A 15,171-nucleotide genomic window follows, 5' to 3' on the forward strand; every position below is an offset into this window, starting at 1 on the left:
TTTTAAATTCTTATTTTCAATATGTGAGACCCGTTTGGATTAATATAGATTAATTTTAATCACGGTTTACCTTACTTCTTATCTTTCTCTAATTAAAAAAATAAAACTAGAAAAGCTGGAACTAAAGTTTTGGTTTCCAGAACTACAAAAAAAAACAAAAAAACAAAGTGAGTTAAACCGAGATTAAAATTAAAGTTTAACATATTAGTGCAAACGGATTATAGACGTTCATAACAAACATGTTTAACGTTGTGAGGATTATCAATGCCGTTATAAATACTCATGCCAAAGTAAACATGCCATTTTTGTGGAATATATCAAATAATAATAATCACATGCTCGTGTGCTAACAGAAATTCAATTTTTGATTTATATTTTTGTTAGATTTATATCAATTAATTAGATTTATATTTTTGTTCATTACAGATATCTATTACAAACTTAACTAAATCGCTAATTTGTTTCTTCTTGAACATATAAAATAAAATGACAGTATTAAACAAATACCCTATTGCAATAAATGTATTAAAAAGTAATATATTAAGAAAAATATATAATATAATTTAATTACCTGTCGCTGTAATTGCTCGTTCAAAATCTGCAGGCCCTGAATCTTCAGATCTTATTCTCTCACCTAGAAGCGAAGGCGGCGATTAGTTACAATAAATGACATAATCATTTCAGACCGATAATTAAAATATTAAATTAACACCTGACATGCGACGGTATCTATACGATCTGTACATTGTAAATAATTCGATGAGACGTCTGAAAATCATTTTTCTTGCTACACACTTATCAAACACAAATGGATCACATTTATGACTAGCTACGCACGTATGATCAGCGTTCCCTGTACGAACCGATTGTGAAGAGCAGTCAATATTGTCATGAACGATATTGAATACTGAATGATGCTTGGATGTTACATTCAAAATAGACTTTATACTATCCTCGTGGATATATCAGTCTAATTCGACATATTCTTCGTATACATTAATACTATCATTGTTACTATTATTAATTTTCACTTATATATTTGTATATATTTGTACTTAATACAATGTGCTGTTACTAGTCATTAAGTTAAATTAAATTACATTAATTAATAACAACATAATTAATTGTGGAAGACAAATCTCTTATAGAATCTCTCACGTCAGATAGCGTATCTTTTATTATTATGCAAATACATGTTAACATAGTAGTACATATTGAATTTGTGTTTTTTAATGCTGTTATATGCAAATAGTTAAACATAAATTGCCAATACGCGGAAAAATACATTTATGCAAAAAATTAAAATAATTGTTATAATAATAATTTTTGCATACAAATACATACAGGGTATCTTTAGATAAGTGCTACTTGAAGTAATTGTTAATATATAACGGATATAAGAAAACGTACATTTTTATTACTTTTAGAATTTAATAATGCAAATTTTTTTTCTAAATTTTTTGAAGTTTTTATAAAAATTATTGTGTATTTATTAAATAAACATTATACTTTTCTATAATTTATATTTTTCAGTATCATAGAAGAAGACAAAGTTTCTTTGAAGCAGTGACCTTGAATCAATCTAAAAAGTCATAAAATGGAAAGTTATTAAAACAAACGAAATAAAATGCATTAGATCTCTTTGGTGTATTTTATTTATTTATATATTTTGTTTAAAATACATACTTAAAATTTTCACTTTTTTCTCTTAAACACTGTTACAATCTGTAAGATAAAGGTGAGATAAATTTCGAATATTTTAGAAATATAATAAATAAAATAATGTGCAGTATAAAAATCTTAGATTCTCTTTCCAAATATTTTTTCGCTTTTTAAACTTTTTAAACTGCTTCAAAATTATTTTTTAAAAATTATTAAATTTCTAGTCTTCTATACTTTTCTTTGTCGACAAATAATAGTTTTATTTTATTTAAAAAAATATAAAATAAGTTTGATATCTTGTACTTTTACCGTAAAAACATTTCAGAAAAACATTGTTGTCATCATCAGTTATACGCGTATTATTATAATTTCTACGAATACATATAAAATAAAAAATAAAAAATATGTTTACATTTTATACTTGTTAGATTCTTTATACTTGTTAGATTTTACATATGTTAATAAATATGTTGTTGCTATATCCTATAAGGCTGGACGTAACACGAGTATTCTTTACAACAGCGAATATTACAGTAAGATTATAGGCAGGTTACAATTTTACACATGTTAATAAATATGTTGTTGCTATAGCTTACCCTCCAATATAAGTACTAATAAGTACTTATATTGAAGGGTAATGGTTCTATGTATTTATTTAGATGGAAGGATATTTCAGGAAGAATGTAACAAAACGTACACTGAGAGAAAAAAATACTAAGTTCAAATCAATATTTCTTTGAATAGTCATAACTAATAACATATTTTATAGAAAATCAACAACATTTATGCTATAATTTAGAAAATATAATTTTAATATTATATTATTAGTTTAAAATAAATATTATTAATTTTCTATAAAATATGTTATTAGTACTATTCAAGGAAATATTGATTTGAATCTAGCATTTTTTTTTCTCAGTGTAGAATTGCCGTAGGCACGCAAATTAAAAGAGGGTAGATGCCTTGAGTCGAACGTACTTTTTACGACTGAATATCTATGCCTAACGCATAGTAAATCTAGGTGTAAAAAACTTGAACGATAGTCGGAGTCTTATTTTTACTCTTACAAAGGTATTTTTCACCTATTTGCGATTTTTTTCACTTATGAGTTTAAACTTTTGACAGTAAAAAAGCACAATTATCTCAAGTTATATTTTATTTCTTTAAAACGGTGTAGTGAAGACAATTGAAACTTGGCAGATATTTTCATCTATTCATATACTAGATGTACAAAAAAATTCAAAACACTGGTACTATTTCTTCTATATTTTTTTATAGCTGTTTCATCGGCAAAGATTGTCTTTTTCCATAAGATAGAAAAGGATACCATGTAAAATCAGTGAAAATTAAAATAGTTATATAATAATAACTCAGCAACCGTTTAATGGATCTCAATTTTTTGCAGTACACATTAGGGAAACTAAAAGAACAATTTCACAAATTTTTAGCAACTTTGTACCATTTTAAACTTCAGTCCAATACATCTTTAACTCGAGATCGGACCAAGTGCTACCCGAGTAGAAAATAGTTAGGGAAATCCTTATGTAGCATAAGGCCCCAATGAGGATTTAATAGGGATGCCATAAAAAGGGCTACCTTAATATTACCACATCAGGGCCTTACAAGGTACTATTAAGGATGCCTTAGATTTACTAAGTAAGATTTTGTTACGGAAAGCAAAAAAGGGCCTTGCAAAATATTATTAAGGATGCCCTAGATTTATTAAGTAAGATTTTGTTACGAAAAGCTAATAGGGGCCTTACAAGGTACTATTAAGGATGCCTTAGATTTACTAAGTAAGATTTTATTACGGAAAGCAAAAAAGGGCCTTGCAAGGTGTTATTAAGGATGTCTTAGCTTTATTAAGCAAGATTTTGTTACGAAAAGCTAATAAGGGCCTTACAAGGTACTATTAAGGATGCCTTAAATTTACTAAATAAGATTTGGTTATGAAAAGCTAATAAGGACAAGTTGCAATATTGAAAAAATGTTAATGCAGTTCTTGGCAATAATTTTTGTAACAATTAGTTGTAAAAAAATTTTTTTTTACAATTTGTTATAAACAAATTAACAAATAATTATCCTAGCCTGAAATAAACCACGACGGAAACATGTATAATATGTCTATGTTTATAACAAATAATATAATGTTTATAATATATATGTTCCTTGTTTATAACAAATTATTAAAAAAATTTTTTGCAACTGATTTTTGTTGCAAAAATTCGTTTTTTTATTAAAACGGTCGTTTTTTAAGTTATTCCACACGCTATTTCTTGTATGTGAAAATTAATAAAAAAATTTGTTAATTAATATTTATTTATAAAAAAATAATTTAACTAAACATGTTTCATTTTTTTAACATTTATTGAATTGATCTACAACACGTATGTATAACATATAAATATCCACAAACATCAATGGTTCATGGATCAACTCGAGGTGTCAGTTCCTGTACGATCTTAAAAGTCAAGGTGGTTCGCAGATGGATGGGTGACCGTTTTTTCGATTGAAGAAAATGCTATAATAATGACCGAATCAGGCATGCCAGATTTGACGTTTGGTCCTGATTTGGATATGGTATACATAATATAACCCCTAAATTTTTATTTTTATTACATCCTTTATCAGAGCCAATTAGGGATTGCCTTATAAGGCCCTGTTAATATTTGTTTATAGGGCCCTGATAATTTTTCCTTTAAGGTGCTCTTAAACTATTTGTTTCACTTCCTTTTCAGGTCCTACTTACCCAGCTAGCAAAATGACGCAAACTTTGCGCGAAGTTTGCCGCAAACTCGAGCAAACCTTTGCAACAAAATTACGACAAGGTGTGTCCGCATTAAGCTTAGCTTTTGCTGGAAAGGCTTGTTGTAAATAGTATGACGCATATTTTATGCAAATAACAGGGTAAAATTTGCTAGTAAAGCATAACAACAAATTTGAAACAAGAACAAGGCAAACCTTGCTGTACACAATATGATAACAAATTTGTGGCAAGAATAGAGCAAACCTTGCTGTACATAGCACGATAGTAAATTTGTGGCAAAAACAAGGCAAACCTTGCTATGCACAATATGATAGCAAATTTGTGGCAAGAACAGAACAAATATTGTCGAAATTTAGATCAACAAAAATAAAATATTAGACTGATTAGTCCAATATCAAATATGAATGGTGCAATCGTACTTGGTTCTCTGTTCTCGACGAGCCCCTTTTATTAATCCAGTAGGTAAATCTTTTTCACGAGAAATGCGCCATCTCGAGATAGATAGTAAAGTCAGAAATAAAATTTAAAACCCGGTAATGCAACCCTGTTATTTGCATAAAATGTGCGTCATACTATTTGCGACAAGCCTTGCCAACAAAAACTAAGCTGTTTACGGACACACCTTGTCGCAATTTTGTTGCGAAAGTATGCTCGGCAAGTTTTATTTTGTTCTTGCTATTAATTTGCCGTTATTCTGGGCTTAACAAGATTTCCTGTTTCTGCCATAAATTTATTGTCATGTCGTGTAGCAAGGTTTGCTCTGTTATTTGCTTAAATTTTGCATTTTATCGTGTCGGAACAAATCTTGTAATTTCTATACGTAATATTTATGTACAAGTTTTTCTCTGTTATTTGCAGCATCGTGTAATGAAAACTTTTGCCGTAAATTTGCTCAAAACTTTTAGAAAACAAAGCAACAGACAATTACTTGTCATAAAATTGTTGTCAAAATTGAAACAATCCTTGCTGTAAAGCTTTCACGATATGTGATTTTAACAGGCCTGGCTAGCTGGGTATATATCCTTACTAGGGCCTGATTAATTTTAAGGAAGCTTTATCAGGGCCTTATCGGTGCCCTATTACATTTTCTACTCGGGTATCTTTGTTTGAGATGAGGAGAAGTCGTAAGAACTAAAATAAATGATGAAGTTTTACGTAAAATTAACAAAAGTACCCAGGAAAAAATTTTATATCTAATTATGTATAATTATATCATATTATATATAATTACATATAATAAGATCAATTTATACATTAATTTATATATAATTACACCAAAATATTTATAACTTTATATTAAATTATGCAACATTTTATTTTTGAGTGGATAATTATATATAATTGTATCAAAATATTTATAACCCCATATTAAATTATACAACATTTTATTAAAATTATTTTTCAAGTAAATAAATATACATATATAATTATATCAAGATATTTATAAATCCATATTGAATTATACAGCATTATATTGGAATTCTTTTTGATTTAATAATTATATATAATTATATCAAAATATTTATAACTCCATATCATATTATTCAAAGTTATATTAGAATTTTTTTAATTTAAATTATATACAAATTTATATATAATTATATTAAATTAGATACAATTACATATATACTTTTATGTTTGATTAAAATATATATAATAATGTGTTTGCATTAAATTTGCATAAAAATACCATTTTTATATTATAGAATAAGTAATTTTATTTTCATATATGTATGCACGCGTACATAGAGTTTATCGTTCACATAATTGAAGCACAGAGACAGCACAGAGATAGCACAGAGATTCAAAAAGAACTCAGTAATATGTCATCAATTATGAATTCTTTTTGAGATGCAAAAAGAATTATTTTTATAAAAAAAGATCTCAAAAAGAATTCATAATTGGTGACATAATTGGTGACATACAATTGAATTCTTTTTGAACTTTCTGTGCTATCTGGGAAGATTAATTTCTATTGCATATTATAAATTTTATAATTTATAATATATAATAATTTCAGACAAATTCTAATTAAAAAACTTTTTTTATTAATAATGTTGATTTATTTTATTGCAAAATTTGAACAATATTTTTTTATATATGTATAAAATATTTTATATAAGAATGTTTACGTAAATGAATATAAGTATAAATAAATAATCTTCTATTTATAAAAATATATTTTAATTTACCATATTTACCACAAAAATGTGATCCATTAAATGGGTCCTATTAAAAATTTGATCTAATTGTATTTAAAAACATATAATTATATCTAATTATGTGTGCATATACACTGAGAGAAAAGTGTCTAGTATTTGCAATTATAATTGCATAGTAAAATAATTATAGTTGCAAATATCATTTTTATAGTTATTATTGCTATAATGTTAGCGTAAATAACCATATATGTATAGTTGTGCTAAACAGGGTAAAAATTTTACTATAAATTATAATAATTTAAAATAATAATATAGTAGAATATCAAATAGAAATTATAGTCAATCAAATTAAACATTTTTATATAATAAATGCAATCACAGTTATGGTAAATGTAATTAAATTACTAACATTCTATATTATATAAATTTAAAAAGTATGTAGTTCGTGAATTGCCGCTAGGCGACGCACGCGGCACCTTTCTCCTAATGCAATTTACACTCCAAAGGCTACATAAGCAGACCTACGGTGACAGAAACCGAATCAACCTATGCTATCGTAGTGAGCTTTCGGGACATATACATTTTTTACTACGTCTTAAAGACACATCTTAGCTGTCATGGCTAAATTTTAGCTTCGGTAACGAATCCTTTTTAAGAAAATTTATTAAATCCGAAAAAACTTTTCTCTCTGCCCGGAAATTGTATATAGCTAATTATATATAATTTTGTATAACTTTGTAGATCTAATTAGATCAGGTCAAAATCTATACATAATTATTAGGTCTACCAAGTTATACAAAATTATATACAATTAGATATATACATTTTTCCCGGGTATTTATTCTAATAACAAAAGAAATAAAAATACAAAGCGCTGAAGTTGTAATTTGATAATTTTGTAATAATGGTGGTATAATCGAATTTAAAACGCATGGTGAGTATGTATATAGTTGTACAGATATTATACAAGTATGTGGTGGGCGGAGAAAAGGAAACAAAAAGAATTTTTTATTTTAATTCTATAGTTATAACGGTAAACGCGAAACAAGGAAATAGTCGAAAGGTTTACTAAATGATTACGTAAGGAAAACAGAGATGCTCGAAGAGATTCGAGGAACACTGACTTCTTCAGGAGTTGAAATAGTAGGAGAAATTCGAGGAACATTAAGTTCTTCGCATTGGGAAGAAGAGGACGGAGGGATGTGTCGAGGATCACACTGGAGATCCTCGAGGTCATGAGAGGGTGAGGGATAGAGAGAATCACACGCGGAATTCTCGAGGTCGTTTGAAATAAAAGGGAATTATTTAAAAATAGAAGCGTGTCCTAAAGAATTAAAAATAGGTGATTCAAAGTTTCTAATTGGTAGGACTCTTTACATGATTATGTGGTGGGTGAATCCTAACCCAAATAGCACTGGATGTTCCAAGGACGTCCATTTTAAGTCCAATTCAGGTCCGCATGTCCATGGATATAAAATGGACATTCATAGGATTATTGGAATTAAAACGGATGTTCTATTCAGAACGTCCTATGCTGGATATCTGATTTATGTCTGCACTTGGATCTTACTTTTATATAATTTATCTTTATTATTTTTATTATATAATCTAAAAGAAATATTGTAAATTATATATATATATATATATATATTATTTACAATATTTCTAATTAATATTAATTTATAAATAATAATAAATTATATTATTTTTAATTTTCAAAAGGTTTGTTTTAATTGTTCTACTTTTAGATATAATATGAAATAATATGAAATAATACGTATTTTTTTTATTTATTATTAACATTATTGATTATTGGTAATTTTTTAAATGTTTGTTATAATACATTATTGTTTCTTTTTCGTTTTTTATCGTTTTGTTGTTTTTTTTCGTTTCTTTGTTTTCTTTTTCTTTTTTATTATTGTTTTTTTTTTTCGTTTTTTCCCGTTTTTTTTCCGACCAAAAGAGGGACACAGCAATTGGTCTGAGTCAAACGCTGTTTCTGTCTCAGTAGCATAATAAGCACTAGACAAAGAAAGAAATTGACACGGACCATGTCTCCTCTTTGTCTTACTGCCGGACACTTTTCAAGAGCTTTTTGCAGGAAATGCGCAGTCCATGCTTCATGTCGATAATTTTTACAAAATGTGGATTAACCCACTATTGCAACAAGCCCTTTAATTGAAAAAGGCCCAAAAGAAATAATCAAATCATAATAGGTCCAAAATTTGGTTTATTTCGAACTTTCTATGAATGTCCGAAATTGTGACAAACGTATATCCCATGGACGTTTATTAAAGGACTTTCTATGAACGTACAAAGTTGTGCCAAACGTATATCCTATGGACGTCCATCGAATGTCCGACGGACCTTATTCTTAATGAACGTCCGAATGTCCAGAAGCGGATATCCATTGGACATACAATGGATGTCCTTGTGCTATGTGGGAAGTTTTTTTATTGAAGGAATAGTTTTTTCCTTTTAAATTATACATTGAGTAATCTGTCAAAAGTTTCTCTGTTTTCTCCCACATTCCTTTAATTTTATCGAAGAAATCCGACCTATTGCGTAGATTATCTTCCCTTCAGGTTTAAAAAGATAAATAATTCTTTATCGTGCTAGACGTGCTACAATATGGTTTGCAGATGGAGGAAACGGTTATTTATTTTTTACTAATGTTTGGATTCATTATTGCTCATTTTTTGTGAGAAAAGATGAAACTTTTTGCTTCGAACGCAAGTTTGTTTTTGTATTTCTACGCTCAGAATTTATTGTTTATTGACTCGATATTCAAAAGAAGTTGAAATGATCAACTTGGTTGTTTCGTCCATCCATGTTTGTCGTCACGTTTCTAAGACTAATCTTAGGTGCATGAAAAAATTATCGGAAACCGTTGAAACGGAATTTCTTTTGTAATCTTATTTGTTTCTCTGACAAAGGGAAATCGTGGAGTCTGCCGGACGTAACACTCGTATTTCTAGTTTGCATTAGAAAATTATATCTTTTACAAATATATACATAATAGTCAATTATATAATATAATTATATATTTATTTAAAGGAATCAAGAGACTTTTGTAATAAGCAATATGCTTATGGTTTGTTAGCAGAGCCTGGTCATAAACACAGAATCTAACAACAGACTGACAGCAAAAATCGAACATAAAGTATAAATCTTGCTTGATTACTCTCGACAATCCATTGGTATAGCAAGATTAGTAAGCTTTGTTATATTTTCGATAGCAATTTGCCGACATCTTCTGATATTACAAACTCTATGCAATTTATAGCCTTTTTGTTGACAATGGTTGATAGCAGAAACTTGTCATGATTTGTTCTTGACATACTTAGCTATCTGAGAATATATTTGTAGATAGTTTATTTGTCTATAAAATTGTTAATGTAATAAATTTAATAATTCAGATATTTGTACCCAATATGTCCTTCTTCCCCAAGCTTTGGAGATTTTTCTCATTTTTTGATGAATACGAAATTAAAAAGTGAGTCAGATTTAAAATAAAAAATATTTCTGAAACTAAAAAAAATATATATAAAATATTTTTAATTATTTATATAAGTATAGTAAAAATATTAAAAAAGGATAGCGCTTAAGTCACGTTGATTACATATACATCCAAAGTATTTTTGAAATTGAAAGTGATTACATATTACCTAAATATTTTTGAAAAAATGCGAAATAACAAAATCAATGTTTAAATAAGCATTTATTAACATACTTATGGAAAAAATTATATATACAGCTATTTATTAAATAATGTAACTGTGTTTATTTACTACAAGGGGCGTTATCTTAACTTTTATTTTTCAAAAGGCTTCAACTACCTAGAGAAAGACAAGAAATACTAATAAAAAATTAGACATTAAATAAAAAAGCTGAATCTTAATTTTTTGTATTTTAATAAGTTGTATTTTAATAAGTTATATTGTGTTTTTAGTAGTGTCCTTGGCCATAATGGTTTCACAATACAAAGTGCTTTTTTTTCTTTAATTACAAATAAGATGTTTTAATAAAAACTTAAAGTAAATACAATGTTGAAAAGCATAAATAAAGGGCTACTATAATATAAATTGTGCATAATATAAATTTATAATTGTTACATAATAGTTACATAAAGCAAAAACTCATCTCTAAAATTTTAGATTCAAAAAAACACAATTTAAATAAAGTGTAATTACAAGCCGTAGAAAGGAGATATTGAGCAGTTAACTAGCACAAATACATCATATCGACTTCCTGAGCAATATATTAGCGTTATCTGTGAAATTCATTGTGTAACCGTATTTGAAAATAAGGGGTGAGCCAATTGGGTACATGGCCATATTGGGTACAGATACCTTATAATATAATTTGTAAAAATTAATTATTTCTTTTAACAGGTAATAATTTAGACAAAAGGTAGTAGAATAGAATAGAATAGAATAGACTTTATTGCGTCCCAATTACGGGGTATACAAGGCGCTTTTTTCACGGAGCGTTCCCGAACCGTTCACATACACAGCCCCTCTACTCCCAAACCGACCTGGCCATAAGCGACCTTTACATTCTGTTACCCCCCACCCCTCTCGCCCACCCCTCACCCCCTACCCCCCACCCCCCTTCTCCTCTTCCTCCATTCAATCCTTCTCTCTTCCCCTTTCCTCTCCACTTGTTCTCTTCAGCTCTCTTCCGTCCTCTCCCTCCTTTTCTCCTTCTGGGACCTCTCCTCCTCCTTCTCCTCATCTGCCTCCTCTGCTCTCCTTGCTTCACCTTCCTCATTTCTTCTTGCTTTCTCATTCTCTCCTTCCCTCCTGCTTCTCCTGTCTCTTTCTCACCACTCTCTTCCCCTTCCACGTCTCTTTCCATTTCTCCTCTGTCACCTCCTAGTAACATAAAACAAAAAACATAAGATTTCAATTAACTCCACCAGCTCCTCTCCCCTTTAATTCCCTTCCTCCTTTCCTTCCCCCTCGCCTATTTCCCACTCTTCTTTCCTCTTATTCCACACCCATTCTCTCCCGTCCACCCACATGCTTCTATTCCCCACATATACTTTCTTTCCCTTATTTCTCTCCTCTTTTGCCCTTTCTAACATCCTCCATCTGATTTTCCTCTCCTCCATCGATAAATCCTCGTCTAACCTTACATCCCAGCGACTCCTTATCTCCGCCCTCCTCTCTAACAACCAGTCTCTATCCTCCTCTCTCACCACCTCCGTTATCACCACTATCGTCCCCCTTTCCCCCACTCTTTCTGATACTACCCCTAAATCTACTTTCCTTCCCGCTTCTCTCTTCATAATCCCCTCTATTATCGCCTTTCTTTCTATCGCCCCCTCCCCCTCCACACCCCTCCACACTATGTTTCTTCTTCTCACCTCCCTTACTCTTCTCTCCCTTTCCGCCTCCCTTACTCTTTCCCACCCTTCTCTCTCCGCCCTCTCCCTCATCCTCCTCTCCATTTCCCTTTCCACCCTTTTCCATGCCTCTATCCCCTTCCCATCTCTCTCCCCATCTTCCTTCTCCTCTCTCTCTGCTCCCTTCCTCTCCTCCTTGCCAGTTCCTCCTGTCTGTCCCTCCTTCGTTCTGCTCCTCTCTTGTCCTCTTCCTTCATCCTCGTCTCTCTCCTCGCCCCCTCTCCTCTCCTTCTCCTCCTCTCCTCTCGTCTCCTGCCACCAGCTCTCCTCGACTCCGTCCTTCCGCCCCTTCTTCTCCTCTTCCCTCCGTTCTCTTCTCCTCTTGTTCTCGCCTTCCCCCATCCTCTCCTCCCTCTTCTCTCCAACCACCTGTTCCCTTTTCCCACTTCTTCCTTCTCTCCCGTCGTCCCGTCCGATCCTCCTCTTCTCCATCTCTCCCTCCTCGTCGTCGTCCCTCTGCGCTTCCTCTTCTCTGCTGCCTCTTCCTCTCTCTTCCCTCATACTCCTCAGCTCTTCCCTCTCACCTGCTACCTCTTCTTCCCTTCTCATGCCTTCTCCTTCCAACGCCTCTAACCTCTCTTCCAATCCTCTCAGTCTCTCTCCGACTTCCCTCAGTCTCCTTGTCATTTCCCACTTCAAATTCCTCAATTCTCTGCCCAGCTCCTCCATTCTCTCTTCCTCCCTTGCTTCTCTCCTCTCCCCGCCTATTCTCTCCTCTGAGTCCGGCACTCTCTCTCCCTGCACACTTTCACTTTATCTCTTTCTGCACAATCTTTCTCCTCCTGTGTCAGAATCGCTCTGTCGACATGTGCCCTCGATGGACCACGTGTACGGAAACCCGCGTTCCCAAACACGCTACCATCCCGCCCTGGCACTCTTGCCAACTTAACTCTAGCCCCACACTGCCAATCCCTTCCTTCCACCAGATTGACACTCCTCTTCTCTCTTCGCGCTCGCGCTCGCGCTGCCTCACTCCGAGCGCACCGCCATCTGCCCTCCTTCCTTCCTTCACTCCTCTCCTTCGAAACTCTTCTCTGCGTCGCATCTCTCCAGCGCCCTCTCTCTGACCTCTTCTTCTCGTACCTGCCTCCATCTTCCCGGCTTTCGTCTCTCGTTACTCCGATGTCTGCCCCGACTTCTCCATCCTAATATCTTCTCACCTCCATCCTCCATTTACTTCCCTCCAATTGCCCGTCTATGTCCCGGTCTTCTCTTCCCAATCGTCCACTTCTTTCTCTCCTCTCTTTCACATTACACCCTCACCACACTATTCACTCCGGAGCTCCCTGTTTCACCTCCACTCTCAACCACGCCATCTTGTCTCCCCGACAAAAGGTAGTAATAAATAAAAATATAAATTAAGAACTCTTAAAAAATTATATATAAAATTATATATAATTATATATAATTTTATATATAATTATATTTATATCTAATTATATTAAATTATATCAAACTGTATATATAAATCATACCTATGAATTATATATAGGTACCATATATAATCGGATATGAAGTTATATGTTTATCAGAAATAATTTATTAGTTTGACGCAACTGGCTAAATTTATTTAAAACTTTTTATAACGACGTTTCGACCATGGTTTTTGGTCCTTGTCAAGTGATAAATAATTTAATATAAATCCACACTTAAGGTATTGTGTCCACAACAAGCCTGGAAATGTGTCTTTTGCGTGTTCTATGGGATATGAAGTCGTAAAAATTCATCTGTCAATTTCGTTAGAACAGTGGTTTTGAAACGTTATCAAAAAGCACGTTAGCACTTGGCAGCGGACAAACAAGGACTGATTTTTACTGGCGAAGAGAAGACTCACATATTGTTATATATTTATATATAATGTACATAATATAAATATATATAACTTTATATTTGATTATACATATATTGTACCTATATATAATTCATATATGATTTATATATATAGTTACATATAATTAAATATAATCAAATATAATCAGTTATAATTATATAAGGAATCATATATAATTATATGTAAGCCATTTTTTCATGGGAACATCTTGTTAAAAATTTAAATATATCAAATGTATATTAACTGTACTAGTACCCATGTTTGTACTAGTTTCTGATTTTCCAGGGGCGTGAAAGGGTTAAATAAAAATGTTTAGAATTAAAAAAATTTTTTTCTTTAATTAATATTTTAATGCACTAAAAAACAAATTTTTAATTCAGAAATATGTATATTTAACATTGTCTCTACAAGCTAACACTAGATGTTTGCTTAATTAATTATTTAAATTTACAATTACCAGCGTATACTGTGCGTCGACAAATTTGTCAATGTTAAAAACACAGTTTTTCCGCCGGTATATGTAATATTACAAATTAAATTGACTAGTAATTTAATATTTTTTAATGTTAACAAACATTTATAAGATGTTTCCTAATTTTTAATTGTTAAAAAATAAAGTATTTTATCTTAATGACATAACGACATAATTTTTTTATAAAAGGTGCGTTCTTTTCCTTTAATTTTTTTTTATTTTTTAAATTCTTGCTTTTAGTTCTAAAGTTACAATTTTTTAAACCAAGTCTTACATTTCATAAATATTACTTTATGCAAATTGTTTATATGCAAATATAAAAATATTTATTTTTCTTTTTTTTATTTTTCTACAAAGTATATATTGAATGTTAAACAAAGATATACTTGAATTTTTTAAATTTTTTTTATAATTTTATAGAAAAAAACCTATTGGACACAAATGGCTTAGATTTACAGCGATACGGTGTTTAAAAAACAATAAGGTATTTACAGGATGGGAATTAACATTTTTTAAAAATTTTTAATATTTTTAGCGATATATATTTTAGTTAAGTTAATAATTAAAAGTATTAAAATTGTGGTATTACTAATCTGTGTCATTTTAAATGGTTGAATTAAAAATTTGTAAGTAATAGCGCGTAGTTTGAGTAAACTGTAAAATGTATAAGATCTGTTTTAACCATTTATTCGACCATCTCTAATTGACTTGTATCTTATTGAGAATTCGCTAGTTACGATAAAGTTGCCCATACAACACAGATCATTGCAGCTACGTTGCAACGATGTTGTAATCTTACAAGTTGCAGTGCAACGTCACAAAAAAGATTGTAGAATGCAAATGGCGATGTACCAGCGCGTTTGTAAC

General features: G+C 30.9%; 2 protein-coding genes across 5 annotated transcripts in view; both read right to left on the reverse strand.

Annotated features, from left to right (window-relative positions):
• The window catches only part of LOC105835376 (synaptic vesicle glycoprotein 2B), a 66,851-nt gene that overhangs the window by 26,212 nt on the left and 25,468 nt on the right, over nt 1-15,171 (reverse strand). For 2 of the 3 annotated variants that reach the window (XM_036292800.1, XM_012678587.3), the window contains exon 2: nt 572-634. In XM_036292800.1, coding sequence (XP_036148693.1) covers nt 572-634 — 63 coding nt within the window. Of the gene's footprint in view, nt 1-571; nt 635-712; nt 2,034-15,171 lie in introns of those variants that run through there. The other variant, XM_028193702.2, reaches the window with a different exon arrangement.
• On the reverse strand, nt 11,395-12,709 carry LOC118647603 (vicilin-like seed storage protein At2g18540). Of its 2 annotated transcripts, none has more exons than XM_036292803.1 (2): nt 12,177-12,709; nt 11,395-11,518 (listed from the first exon to the last, which is right to left on the reverse strand). In XM_036292803.1, the coding sequence occupies exons 1-2, from the start codon at nt 12,668-12,670 to the stop codon at nt 11,503-11,505; spliced, it is 510 nt and encodes a 169-aa protein (XP_036148696.1). In that variant the 5' UTR covers nt 12,671-12,709; the 3' UTR covers nt 11,395-11,502. The 2 variants fall into 2 exon arrangements, with proteins under 2 accessions (XP_036148696.1, XP_036148695.1); XM_036292802.1 differs by having other exon boundaries at nt 12,110-12,709.

This window comes from Monomorium pharaonis, chromosome 10 (genome assembly GCF_013373865.1).
Source record: "Monomorium pharaonis isolate MP-MQ-018 chromosome 10, ASM1337386v2, whole genome shotgun sequence".
NCBI classification, from domain to species: domain Eukaryota; kingdom Metazoa; phylum Arthropoda; class Insecta; order Hymenoptera; family Formicidae; genus Monomorium; species Monomorium pharaonis.